Genomic DNA, 14,158 nt, shown 5'->3' with positions numbered 1-14,158 from the left:
TTCAACATTCACTTATTTAACAAATACTTATTGACCACTTGATATGTGCCAAGCACTGTGATAGGTCCAAGGATACGGAAGTAAATAAAATTCCAAAGGCTCCTGTACTCATAAAATGTACAATCTAGGATTCACAGGGAAAGTCACACTTGCGTGGGTTCACAAATGAGCACAGCAGTCCTCACAAAAAGAAAAGAGAAAGGTTTTCTAGGAAAAGGACCAGCATCAAGTCAAATTCCTGGAGACATGAAAGAGAATAGTTTATACAGAGACCAGCAAAATATGGGGTGTGGCTGGAATTCATTCCTGGGAAAGGGGAGCTATGAAGCATGGAATGAGAAGGCTCCCTGGGGAGCATAAGGAAGGGACTCATATGCCATGCCAAGGCTTTTAGGGTTTTAGTTCATTTGGTCATTCAGAAAAATGCACTGTGGTCTTCTATATACCAAGCCCTGTGCCAAGTACTGGGGACACAAAAATCAGTAAGACATAGTCTTTCAAGAAGCTCAGAGTAGGGGCACCTGGGTGGCTCAGTGGGTTAAGCCTCTGCCTTCAGCTCAGGTCATGAGCCCAGAATCCTGGGATCAAGTCCCACATCAGGCTCCATGGTCAGCAAGGAGCCTACTTCTCCTTCTGCCTGTACATGTTCTCTCTCTCTCTTTCTGACAAGTAAGTAAATAAAATCTTAAAAAAAAAAAAAAGAAAAGAAAAGATATAGGGGTAGCTTAGAAAAGGGAATGATTAGATTGGCTTTCTATCTGGGGGACAGAAGGATGATTGGGAAAGGCCACATAGTAGAGGAGACCCTTGAACTAGGTCATGGGGGACAAACAGGAGGTGATAAATTGATGATAACAGCAAACACTTGCATATTACTTAGTTTTGTTCCAAGCACTTATCATATACTGACTCACTCATCCTTCATAACTACCTTATAAAACAGATATTATCATTAATCCCATTTTATAGATAAAGACACAGAGAGGTTAAATAACTTGCCCAAGGTCAAATAATAAGTGGCACGGCTGGGATTTAAACATAGGCAGTTTGGCTCCAGAGTCTGTGTTCTTAATTACCACACTATACTGCCACCAAGACAAGAGAGTAAGGCCATTCCAGGCAAAGAGGACAGCATATGCAAAGGGTACGGAGGTATGAAATAGCACACCATGTTGGGGAAATTGTGAGTGGCTGCCACTGATAGAATGGATAGGATGGTTAAGCAACTGCCTTCGGCTCAGGTCACGATCCCGGAGTACAAGGATCAAGTCCCACATCGGGCTCCCAGCTCCACAGAGAGCCTGCTTCTCCCTCTGACCTTCTCCTCTCTCATGCTCTCTCTCACTGTCTCTCTCTCAAATAAATAAATAAAATCTTAAAAAAAAAAAAAAGGATGTCAACAGGAAGAGCAGCAGGAATGAAGCAGGCAGGTGCCAGGTCACAGAGGGCCTTGGGTGACATTAAAAGAAATGTCTTCATCGGTAGGTAATGAGAAACCACTGCAGGACTAGGCATGGAAGTGACCTGATTAGATCTCCTTTTCTTCTATTCCTCTGGCTTAAGTGTGGAAGGGGAATGAGACAGGATGCCAAAGGCAGGGAGACAATTTACCAGACCATGGCACTGCTAAGATTTTTAAATTTAAAGTGGGAGATGTTAAGGACAAGAATGATTTTTAGGAGACAAAACTGAAAACTGGATATAAGAGAGAAAAAAGTTAAGGATGGTTTCTAAGTTTCTAGTCCCAGTTACTTGGTATATGGATTTAAAAGTAAATACACAGGAGGAGGCGCCTGGGTGGCTCAGTCAGTTAAGTGTCCAACTCTTGATTTCAGCTCAGGTCGTGATCTCTGCACTGAGCAAGGAGCCTGCCGAAGAGTCAGTCTCTCTCTCTCTATCTCTCTCCCTCTGCCCCTCCCCTGCTCACACTCATGTGCTCTTTCTCAAAATAAATAAATGAATGAATGAATGAATGAATGAATAAATAAATAAATGAATAAATAAAAATAAATACAGAAGAATAAAGAATAGGTTTGGGAGAAAAGCTACTTCATTTAAAGGGAATGTTACTTTCTCTATACCTAATGCTTATTCTGCTTCCATAATCTTTACATGGTATATTCTCATGTTCACACAAGGACTCTCAACTGGGGCATAAGCGGGGACACAGAGGGGAGAAGAGGCAGGTGGAAGTATACTAGAATCTAGATGTTTGCATATGAGTGTACGAGTAGTTCAATTAATACCCTTCACTTTTTCTTCCAGCTTGGTATCACAATCCTGCCCACCACCTTCTGTCACTGAGAGTCACTGTGGTATATAACTCCATGAGTACTCTGACAAAACAGAGACAGTTGAAAATTTTGGTTATGCACAGAACTCCAAGACTGGGAGAGATTTTTAAAGACCATCTAGAATTCAGTAGCTCTCAACCAAGGGCTACCTGGAAACATGTGAGGGCAGTTTTGCTTGTCACAGTGGGAGGTACTGTTGGCCTTTAGTGTCTGAAGGCCAGGGATGGTAAATGTCCAATAACTCGCAGGACAGTTCCAAATAATGAAGAATTACCTTGCCCTACGTGACAACAATGTTCCTTTGAAGAACTACCAATAGGGGTGCCCAGGGACCTCAGTAGGTTAAGTGTCTGCCTCTGGCTCAGGTTGTGATCCCAGGGTCCTGGACTGGAACGCCATAGCAGGCTCCCTGCTCAGCAGGGAGTCTACTTTTTCTCTCCCTCTGCCCATCCACACTGGCTCATGCTCTCTCTTTCTCAAATAAATAAAATCTTAAAAAAAAATACTGATAAAGTTTGACCCCCACATTTTACAGATGAGGACAAAGGGAGATCCTAGGTAAGGAAATGACTTGCCAAAGATCACCCAGTTGACTAGAAGGCCTAGAACTCTGGGCATCTGTTTATACACTCCTGTACTGCTTTCTAGTATGGGTCTGGTAAGCCTGTGGCACATCTGGAAGAGGAGTCCAACTGAGTACATAAATCAAGTACTCAGAACACCACCTTGCTATCACAGCCCTGTGCGCATCTTCTCTAGCCCCAGATCCCACTCTCACCATCAGAGATCCAAGGCTGGAAGTACAAGTCTGGCAGTCATCCGCATGGGAAGCGTTACAATAAATAAGGTTACCCTGGCCAAATACATAAAACGTAACAAAGCTTGGGGAGCATAAATATTAGGAGACTGGTAGAGGAGGAGGAACCAATAAAGGAAATTGAAAAGAAAATGTAAGAAGTTGGGATGCCTGAGTGGCTCAGTCAGTTAAACATCTGCCTCGGCTCAGGTCATGATCCCAGGATCCTAGGATCGAGTCCCTCATCAGGCTCCTTGCTCAGTGGGGAGCCTGCTTCTCCCTCTGCCTGCTGCTCCCCCTGTTTGTGTTCTCTCTCTCAATCTATTTCTCTGACAAATAAATAAAATTCTAAAAAAAAAAAAAAAAGAAAGAAAGAAAATAAAATAAGAGGTCAGGAAGGCAAAGGGAACTAATTACAAATGTTTGTTTTTAGGGAAATAATTCTTACTTTATCATTAACTGGGTACCCATGTCCATTGATTCCTTGTTGCCTATCCTGTACTTATTCCTTGCCTCTTCTTTGCGAAAAGAATTCAGACATGAAGAGGTTGCAAAGAGTCCATTAACAGTCTGTTCCCCAGTCTCAGCTACAGCTGCAGGCCATGTGATACAGTTCTGGTCAATAAGACAGGAGAGTAGAATATCATCACCCAGGCTTACTGAGTTTGTACAGAGTACACAGAATCATATTCCTATTTTCACATTCCTAAAAGAAAAGAAAATGTTGCAAAAACACAAAAACACTTAAGGGGCTCGTTCTCTCAACCAGCAAAACATATGATATAGCCAAAGTAATCAGAAGAGTAATAGAAGTGCATGCAGGGATTGGTAAATAGAAGTCTGTACAGAGTAGGGAAGAAACAAATTAGCAGTGATCAGGAACACTTTGGGGAGAAAGTATAGGAAGAAAGAATTCATAGGTCTTCCATAGAACTCCACACCGCCTTGCTACCACAGTCCTTTCCACATTTCCTCTAGCCCCAGATCCCCTCTCACCTTCAGAGATTCAATCGTGGCCTGCTTGTAAATCTTTCCACCAGGAGCTTTCTTCTGAGGACTATTTTGGATTCTAGGCGTTCGAATGACGAATTTATCCATTGCTAGAGGACTGCCAACTACCTTCACGTGCTTGCAGCGCTTTCTGCTCAAGAAAGAGGAAAGATTCTAAAACGTCATCAAAACTGCTATGACGTGTTCTCTCTAAAGTGACATAATGGACTTCTATTCTAGAAGCATTCCTGAATTATGACGACTCTTGGGTGGAATTTACAGGAAAGAAAATTTTGTCTCGGAAAAGAATTATCTTCCTAAGAACTGAAACTGTATACAATGATCGGTGTAATTCCCGAGTTAAGACGTGCCTAGCTTTCAGAAGTGCACGCTGTGCAGGGGATTCCAATACTGGGCCAGGCATTGACCCCGGTGATTCTAAAAGCCTTTTTCAACTTAGGTGAGGTTGTGACAAGGTTAAGAGTTTCACTGAACTCCATGAGGCTCAGTATCAACAGCTACCCCACCATCACCACAATCCTAAAGGTTCGCCTAGTAACGAGCAATCACTAACCACCCCCAGATCTCAGCAGGGTCCTCACAACAAGCAGCAGCCATCTCCAGGAACTGCTCGGTGGTGCAAAGACCCTAACCGCGATTGTCGTGCCCCAGATCCCTGAGCAAAAGGAAACACCATCCTCCTCTACCCTCAGCACTCAGGAGTCCCGGAAGGGGAACCTAACGAAGGTCTGACGTGAGACCCACCAGGAGAAGCAGCCCTGCCAGTAGCTGGACCCTTCCAGAGTGCACCCTTTGAGGATCCACTCCTGTCGGCACCTCGGCGATCAGAATTAAAACGACGCTTCCTTCCTGGACGGTGGTTTCTCCGACCTCAGAGCGCCTCTGAACCTCCGCAAACCACATTCCCCAGAATGCACTACAAAGGGGCGGGTGAGGCGCGCTCACGGCGACTGTAGTTCTCCGAGACCGACTTTCCCCATCCCACCATGTTTCGCCCGCCTCCAGAGAACTACATGCCCCAGCGTGCCCCGCGGAGGGAAGCGCCGGGGAGGCCTGTTCGCTCTAATACTCGCGATGATTGGATCCACCTCTTCCTGCCGTCCTAGGAGAAGTTCTTAGACCTGGAGGTGGGGCGAGAGGCGGCAGTTTTGGGCGGGTCGGGGCGGAGCTGAGGAGACGGCGGAGGCGGAAGCTGCGGCCTGAGGGGCGGGGAAGGGGCTGGCCCCGGAAGGCAGAGGAAACCCTGAAAAGAAAACAGCAACAAGCGGAGCTGCTGTGACAGAGGGAAACAAAATGGCGGCACCGAAGGGGAGCCTCTGGGTCAGGGCCCAGCTGGGGCTCCCGCCGCTGCTGCTGCTGACCATGGCCCTGGCCGGAGGCTCGGGGACCGCTTCGGCTGAAGCGTTTGACTCGATCTTGGGTGATACGGCGTCTTGTCACCGGGCCTGTCAGTTGACCTTCCCCTTGCATACCTACCCCAAGGTAGGTCCCGTCCGAACCGGGCTACGACTCTCCCCTGGCAGCCCATCTCTCCGCTCTCTCGCACTTGTGTCGGCTTGGGAACCTGGGTGTCGAATCCACACCCTTCAACCGCTGTCTCCCACCTGTGTAGCCCGTTTTCCTCCCTAATTCTACCCGTACCCCTCTCGTGCTGTAATTACCGGAAGTTTGTGCTGCATCGACCCTATAATAGACTGGGGACGCAGAGATGAGCAAGACATGACCCATTTCCTCGGGCAGCTTTTGGGGTGGCAGGGAAGACGAGCACTCCGATGGGGAAGAGGATATAGATGATTAATGCAGGGTCTTCACGTTCGAGGGGTGTAAGGGATGGTGGGGGGTAGGAGCGGTTATGCAAGCCCACAAAAGGTTAGTTTATAACCCGTGTTTACCGAGCGCCTCTCTGGGCCGGGAGCGCACACACTGTTGTGGGAGTCAGAGAAGCAGACAATTACACCGTGGTATGAAATATATTAAGCCAGACCTAGTAGTTGTGAGACGCACGGGAAGGGCTTTCCGCCTTTGTTGAATTACTGTGTGCGAGACGCTGCCACTAGGGCTTGGGGTGGCTTAGAGAAGAAGCAGGCAGGTTTCTGCGTTCAAAGAACTTAACCGTTCAGTGCAGAAGACAGAAGGAATTCGTGGCGCGGGTATAGAAATGAGACTGCCCGTGGGAGGTCGGGGTCCCAGTTTACCGAAGGGAGTGACCCTGCTTTCACTTATCATTCGCCTGCGGTTGATGCCTTTCCTTTAATTCCATTCTGCTTCTCAAGTTTTTGGTTTTTTGTTTTGTTTTTTTTGTTTTTTTCCAGCTTAGGAATTCTGTGTACTCCACATTCTAAATTGTGTGGTGATTCCCCACCCTTTCCCATATGTAATTTGGATATATGCTTCCTTCCCCCCACTGGCTTTTTTTGTAAGAGCTTTTGCTGTTGTTACTGGTCTTTTCCTCCTTGTATTCCCTTCATCTCCTCTGTGCTGTTGGCTTAACCGTGTGACTAGCACTCTTTGTGCTCTCAGACTACAATGGAACCACGAGGAAAAGGCCAATGAACTCTAGGATGTTCCTTATTGGCAAATGCTTTCAGGTCTTTGAAATGAAAAGCTCTAAATGCTCTCACTTCCCATATGCCTGTTTACTGCAGGATTTTACATTGCATGGGGTTTATCAATTTTCAGGAAAAAGTGTGGGATATTGATTATCCTAAAATTTTCAGTCAGACACAAATTATAACAGTCAGGAGAAAGAAATGAGAGATTCTGACATCCAGATTTCAATCAATGTGTACTGCCGTAAACACATTACTGTGTTCTCTACTTATAAATCTGTCATCATTAAGAAGATTGTATAAGGAAATTCATTAAGATTTATTTGGCCTGGCATTGAGTGGAGGCTTGTTTTGTTTTCTTCTGGTGTTTGGTTATGGTTTTTTTTTTTCCTTTTTTGAGATTTTCCTAGCAAACTTGTAGTATGACTCGGGATGCTGGGAGAATAACTAAATAATATAAACGTTTCTGGAAACTTCAGGCACTTTTTAAACATCCACTATTTAACAATTTTTAACAATTGATATGCTATCTATAAGTCATCTTTGCTTATTCATTAAAGCTGTTCTCACCAGGGACTTGGAAGTCATTTGGCTTCCTGTATGTTAGATGGACTTAAAATTTATTAACTGTCGACTCTCTGTTCTCCAGTTTGATGAGAGATTTATACCCATTATCCCTTATGGTCACTACTATGCAAAGTAGGACTTTACAATGGAGACTCTGAAAGGTTAAGTGACTTGCCTAAGGTCACATAACTAAGAAGTAGTGGAGTGGTAGGAATGCAGTCCTAAAACTGGCTATACTGTGCTGCCTTCTATTAATAAAGTTGTGTTGAAAAGATTTAATTTACTTATTTCACTGATTTCTTTTGGCCCTCCAAGTTACTGTACTTTGCAGTTCAGGAAAAAGCAGTGCATGTTATAAGAAATTAGATGAATTTAAAAGCTCACGTAACCTTTCATCTGGTATTTGCAACTGGAAGATAGAAATCTCATTTTAATGGCTCTTTTTCAGAATGAATTATTTGTTGCAAGAAAGTAGAATAGCTGTTTGTAACTAGCTATTTCAAAATTCCATTATAGTTACCATTTAGCTTTTCTCAGAAGCGCAATTGCATAATTTGTCTGGATTCAAATACGAGAGACGTGTGTTATTTTAACAACAAAGCTAATTAGAACCAACCTGGTCATTTTTAAAGAGTGTGGGCTCTGGAACCATAAAAGCCTGGGTTCCATTCCCAGCTCCACTTTTACTCTCTGTATATCTTTGCTAATCACTTAACTTCTCGAGACTTCATTTTGTCAACTGTAATAAAAAACACCACCACCACCACCTTACACCTTACAGAGCTTGTGTGAGGATTAAAGATAAAGAATGTGGCACTCTTAGCACATAAAACCAGTTCTGGGAAAGCAAATGCATATATTCTATAAATGGTATCATTGAGGTCCCTTCTGATTATTTAGCTGGCATTCAGTTTGGTGGGGAGCACCATTTCCTTGTGCTCTAAATCAGAGGAGATACATTTAAGATAAGCTTGCCAATCATTTGAGATACATAGAGCATGAAATACTTACTTAAAATAATATTATCTAGTACATGAAACACTTAGTTGGAATAAGGATATGATTCTTAATAGCTACCAGTTGAGCCCCTACTCTGGGTTGGACATTGTATAATACCTCAAATGTTACCATGCTGTCTGGCACATTGTGGGTGCTCATTAAATACATTACTATTATGCCTATTTATTAGATAGTATAGCATAATATTCATTTGTGGATATAAAATGTATAATCCTTATCATAATCAAGATTGACATAAGAGAGTATTGTCCCCATCTTACAACCAAGGAAACTGAGGCTGAGAGAGATTGTCACTTTGCCAAGATTGTACAGGACAAGTTGTGCAGCTGAGCTTCAAAGCAGGACTGATTCCTGGACCTAGGCTCTTTGCAGCATCCCATACTGTCTTTCGGAAATGGGATTGGAGGGCTTATTGGCTTGGTTTAAGAAAAGAAAACCTGGGGCGCCTGGGTGGCTCAGTGGGTTAAAGCCTCTGCCTTTGGCTCAGGTCATGATTCCAGGGTCCTGGGATCGAGCCCCCCTCATCGGGCTCTCTGCTCAGCAGGGAGCCTGCTTCCTCCTCTCTCTCTCTCTCTCTGCTTCTCTGCCTACTTGTGATCTCTGTCTGTCAAAATAAATAAATAAAATCTTAAAAAAAAAAAAAAAAGAAAAGAAAACCTACCTGAAAATGAAACGGCGTGTAATAGAGCTCATATTAATGAGCTCAAGCTTCCTCTGTGCAGTATAAGGAGATATGTGATGCTCCAGATACAATAAATGCAGCTAGAACTGAGGTCCAAAAACACTCTAGCTTCAGAATTATGATAACACTTGTTTAATGTCAGACTGCAGCCATCTCTTCTGAATCGGTTGTTGCTGCTGCATACATCTCACTGATCCTTCCGCTGGAAAGAAATGCATACCTTTCTCTTCCATTGATTGCTAACTGGTGTATGCACATGCTGTTTCCCTCCTTATTAGGTGCCCGCCAATTTGTACACAGTGGATCACACAGTAAGTTGAGGGGGCTCCCCCACATGTACTGGTTTGTGTCGAATACTGTGTGTATTTCATCTAACAAAAGCCTGTTGAAGACATGGTTATTAGTCTTTTTAAGCAGTTAACATTTTCCCATAATGAAGAATAGAACCTATCCTGAGCTCCCATAAATAGACAGTGACGCCTGTAACTGTTGTTTTCTGTTTTAAAAAAAATCTATTATCGTGATTAACACTACTACCATTTATTGAGCACCATCTGTGTCCCAGGCACACTATACGAGGAGTAGCTATGTTCCAGCATTATTGAGGGCTTTGGAGATACTTTATAGCTATTATCTCCTTCACGATGAGAAAACTGAGATTTAGATAGGTAGAGCCACTTGTGCAGCGTCACTCACCAGAACAGTTTTAATCCAGGTCTGGCTGATTCCAGAGGACTTTCCCATACACCGCACTTTTGCTCTTGTTTGTGTGTTCAGTTAAAGTAAGCCAAGTTTAAAAACGCCTTTCATGAAAGCATTTTTATAGATGTATGCCTCACTTTGTGGGGCCTTTATGTCACTATTTGCCATGTGAAGCTAGTTAGGATACTTTTTCCTGAGAAGCCAGATGAATTGTATAAATACTTATGTGGCAGAGGGATGCCATTCATCCTGAGGTCCTTGCTTACTCATTTCTACTTCTGTTAAAGTTCTGATTATGTCGCTGTTATTTTTATTTTCAAATTTTTCCCACAACATGTAACCTTGGAATATGGGAAAAGGGTATGGGTTTTTTTGTTTTGTTTTGTCTTTTCCCACTAAGCTTCTTTCTTGGGTATCACTTTTAAACTAAGAAACTAAAACCTCTTTATATGGCACAGGTCTTGGGTATTACCTGGCTCCTATCGTATTTCTTGCTTTCAGTTATAAACTTTTATTGGACATTTTATAATAAACCCTACTAACTTTGTTTTCTTTTTGACCTCTTTTTCCCCCCAAGGGAAAAATATTATTTTTTTGGTAATCCTCCTTCTTCTTGAACTCCCTAGGAAGAGGAGTTGTACGCATGTCAGAGAGGTTGCAGGCTGTTTTCAATTTGTCAGTTTGTGGATGATGGAATTGATTTAAATCGGACCAAAATGGAATGTGAATCTGGTAAGATCCTATGCTAACAGTATATAGCATTGCAGTTTTTTGGGTTGTGTTACACTCCTTATGTATTTTCCTCATAAGATGACAAGCATATTGTTTAAACTAATTTCTAGTTTAAACTAATCTCTAGTTATTATGAGGTTACAGTTTTATCAGCTGCTGCTAGAAATTTCATGGACTTTTTTTTTTTTTTTTAAGATTTTATTTATTTGACAGACAGAAATCACAAGTAGGCAAAGAGGCAGGCAGAGACGGGGCTGGGAAAGCAGACTCCCTGCTGAGCAGAGAGCCCAATGCGGGGCTCAATCCCAGGACCCTGAAATCATGATCAAAGCTGAAGGCAGAGGTTTTAACCCACTGAGCCACCCAGGCACCCCAAATTTCATGGACTTTAAATTTCATCTATAGGTTTCCCTGCTATATGAAAGTAGAGCATTCCTGTGAAACCTTTCCTAAGCCAAAATGGCATAGCATTAAGAAGCAATTACCATTACTTTACATGGAAAATTTTTTTAGTGTTCTCAGACCCCAAAAATAACCTCTCTTAGGCTTTTCTGGCACTTTAGGTAACATCTTGCTAAGAGGCACAAAGTAAATCAAGATAAAACACAGATGCTCACAGACACTGTCAAAGCTATGGTAGCTTGCCTGCCCAGCTCAGTTCCCAGGGAAGGAGCTTGGCGGTGCTGCCCTTGCTGCTGAGGAGCGCGGGCTGCCTCTGTAATGGCTCACTGCAGAGCAAATGCTGAACTTTAAAGTTTTCGCTTTCTTTTTCATAAAAGCATGAATCCTCTTTGGATTTCTTTTGGTTAGCAAAAATAGGTATGAACTTCTGAAAAGTGGGGGCTGCTTCTATTTGTTGAGCCAATGTTTATTTGGTACTGTGGGTAGGACACCTTTGTGTAACCAGGCATTCGGTTTAAATGCAGTAGTAATTACCCTTCTCATAATTCATCACTACCTTTTCAGTGGATAGTATAATTTTCTTAAGCCTTTCAATCATAGGCCAGTTGATTTAGCTCAACGTTTTTTGTTTTTGTTTTTTTTTTTTACTGAATCAGGCATTTGACTCACTATTTAATGGTGTATTCTTTGTGGGTCATGCCGATAAAAGAAGTAACCAGAGTCTGTCATCTCTTAAAACACTGTTCTTACCTTTTGGTGAAAGAGATGTGTTTAATAAAAGAAACCTGTAATCAAGACAAAATTGACATTTAACTTTTTAAAGAAACTATAGTGGAATTTTCTCCATTCATTACATTATGCTGCTTATTCAGTACAGCAGGAGGTACCTTTTTCCCCACCACTATGCCATGACTCCTGTCTAGTCTCCTTGATATCATGATGTTATTTTTTAAGGGCTCAGTCTTGTAACTGGCCATCTTTATATGTGCATAATGCTGTTCAGTTTATTATCTAGCACCTTGGAGAAGTAGATTACAAATACGTGACTGGGTCGGAAAGAAAAAAGAAAAAATTGTTACAGTGGTTAAGTGTTCTATATCATAAGAAGGAACTGGCTCTGCTGAACTAAATGAAGAAGGTGTGCACCCATTTCAACTTTAGAATCCTGCTGTAGGACATTTTCTAAGTTCAGGTTCTCAGAATTTAGAGTGTTAAATTGATTGCTTTGTTGGATTTTTCTTTGCCATGCAAATACTCTTGATTCTCAGGAAAGTCATCCAAATCTTAACGGTAATGTCACAGATCAGTGTAAATCACTAAAATATATGGGACGCCTGGGTGGCTCAGTTGGTTAAGCAGCTGCCTTCGGCTCAGGTCATGATCCCAGCATCCTGGGATCGAGTCCCGCATCGGGCTCCTTGCTCGGCAGGGAGCCTGCTTCTCCCTCTGCCTCTGCCTGCCATTCTGTCTGCCTGTGCTTGCTCTCTCTCCCTCTCTCTCTCTGACAAATAAATAAAATCTTTAAAAAAAAAAAATCACTAAAATATATTGTTTTGTTCAACTCCATGAAGTATGGTATTCCCATTTTAAACATATAGAAATCAACAGTTGAAGAGGTTAAACAGCACAGCCCAGGTCACATACATAATCAAATGTGTATGAAGCCAAAACTTCAGGATGCCAGACCAGTGTTTTTTCCACTTTGCAAACCTTAGTGATGAGGATACCCTTATTATGACTGTCATCATCTAGCCTGAGCCTGAGTGTGTAATCGGTAGATTTATACTGGAAACATCTGACGTGTGGGAGGTAGAAGATGCGAGGTTTATTAAAACAATATATTTGCGGGCGCCTGGGTGGCTCAGGGGGTTGAGCCTCTGCCTTCGGCTCCGGTCATGATCCCAGGGTCCTGGGATCGAGCCCCGCGCCGGGCTCTCTGCTCAGCAGGGAGCCTGCTTCCCTTCCTCTCTCTCTGCCTGCCTCTCTGCCTTCTTGTGATCTCTGTCTGTCAAATAAATAAATAAAATCTTTAAAAAATAATAATAATAATATATTTGCTACTATTATTGAATTTGAAAATTCATATCTATGAAATGCTTTTTAAGTATAAGAAATTTTTTTTTACAAAATGCCAAATCCCTTCTTTTCTGTCCTTTCCCTTTTTCTTTCCTTCCCTCTTTCTCCTCCGTCTCTCTCTCTCTTTTTCCTTGTAATTTGACTGTTTTTCTCTTACAGCATGCACAGAAGCATATTCCCAATCTGATGAGCAATATGCTTGCCATCTTGGTTGCCAGAATCAGCTGCCATTCGCTGAACTGAGACAAGAACAAGTACGAAACAATACTGCCTTTCAGAATTGCTTGCTTAAATTGCACTGATTTGTATTGAAATGTTTATCGCCCACTAGATACTGTTTTAGTGTTATATTTTATAATTAGTTTTCAGAAAACAAATTAAATGTTTGCAGATAGAAAAGTCAGTTGCATAATTACTTTTGTATAATGCTTTGCTGTTGAAAGTTACGTTCATATCCATACTCTCTTTCGTATTTTCTCTCGGTCCAGTGATGATGTTATCCCCATTTTGCATATGAAAAAACTGAGAATCAGTAGTTGACAGTCATTTTTTTTCATCCCAGCTGCTGTTGCCTTAACCTAGATCATCATCATTTCTCATCTGTATTACTAAACTTGCAAACTATTTTTCTACTTCACCCCCTTCTAGTCCATCCTTCAGTATGTGTTCAGATATTTATTTTCAAGATGGAAATCTCATCATGTCATTCTCCTCTCTTATATACTTCAGGAGCTGCCCCCCCCCCCCCGCCCCACCATTACATACAGGGTTAAGTGCAAACTACTTATCATTGCCTGGCTCCTGATTACCTCTCTTAGGTCATCTCTTTTCCCCACCCCCCATACTCTATACTCTAGACATTCTGGATAAAGTTTGTTAATTTATTAACTTTTGCAGAGGAAGTACAGCTACATGGTATAGAACTCAAAAGGTAAAAAGAGTATATAATGAAAAATCTCCTACCTCTGTATCTTCTGGCCATTCAGTTTTCCTCCTAATGTACCCAGTGTTACCAAGACAGATGTATTTTATGCATATACAAGGATGTATGTACTCCTTCTCTTTTAAAATACAAGTATACATAAATAATGTCAATTCATTCTGTTTTTCATTGTACAATCCATTGTGTGGATGAATCATAATTTACTTCAGCAGTCTCTTATTTGGAGATGTTGGTTGTTTCTAATCTTTTTCATTTATAAGTGATGTTGCATACTTTGCACTTTATATCTATAGAATAGAATCACAGTAGAATTGCTGAGCAAGAGGTATCTGTATTTTAATTTTGAGAAGTAGAGCAAAATTGTCCTCTGTGGAATTTGTACCA

The 14,158-nt window shown here is 42.1% G+C and overlaps 2 protein-coding genes across 6 annotated transcripts in view; one reads left to right on the top strand and one right to left on the bottom strand.

Moving 5' to 3' along the window:
* TCEANC2 (transcription elongation factor A N-terminal and central domain containing 2) overlaps positions 1–4,945 on the bottom strand; it is a 36,307-nt gene extending 31,362 nt beyond the window's left edge. Inside the window, exons 1-2 of one of the 2 annotated variants that reach the window (XM_032844114.1) lie at positions 4,846–4,945; positions 4,087–4,231 (exon numbers count right to left, since the gene is read on the bottom strand). In XM_032844114.1, coding sequence (XP_032700005.1) covers positions 4,087–4,188 — 102 coding nt within the window. In that variant the 5' untranslated portion in view covers positions 4,189–4,231; positions 4,846–4,945. The remainder of the gene's footprint in view (positions 1–4,086; positions 4,232–4,845) is intronic. The other variant, XM_032844113.1, reaches the window with a different exon arrangement.
* Positions 4,946–5,257: 312 nt separating this feature from the next.
* Positions 5,258–14,158, top strand: part of TMEM59 (transmembrane protein 59) — a 28,803-nt gene continuing 19,902 nt past the window's right edge. The window contains exons 1-4 of one of the 4 annotated variants that reach the window (XM_032844161.1): positions 5,258–5,583; positions 9,198–9,230; positions 10,248–10,353; positions 12,991–13,085. In XM_032844161.1, the coding sequence (XP_032700052.1) occupies positions 5,395–5,583; positions 9,198–9,230; positions 10,248–10,353; positions 12,991–13,085 (423 nt within the window). In that variant the 5' untranslated portion in view covers positions 5,258–5,394. The remainder of the gene's footprint in view (positions 5,584–9,197; positions 9,231–10,247; positions 10,354–12,990; positions 13,086–14,158) is intronic. The other 3 variants (XM_032844162.1, XM_032844163.1, XM_032844164.1) reach the window with 3 other exon arrangements.

Source organism: Lontra canadensis, unplaced genomic scaffold (assembly GCF_010015895.1).
Source record: "Lontra canadensis isolate GAN:19392208 unplaced genomic scaffold, GSC_riverotter_1.0 scaffold148, whole genome shotgun sequence".
Taxonomy (NCBI): domain Eukaryota; kingdom Metazoa; phylum Chordata; class Mammalia; order Carnivora; family Mustelidae; genus Lontra; species Lontra canadensis.
The sequence above is the reverse complement of the archived record's forward strand: the minus strand, read 5'-3'. Positions and strand labels throughout refer to the sequence as shown.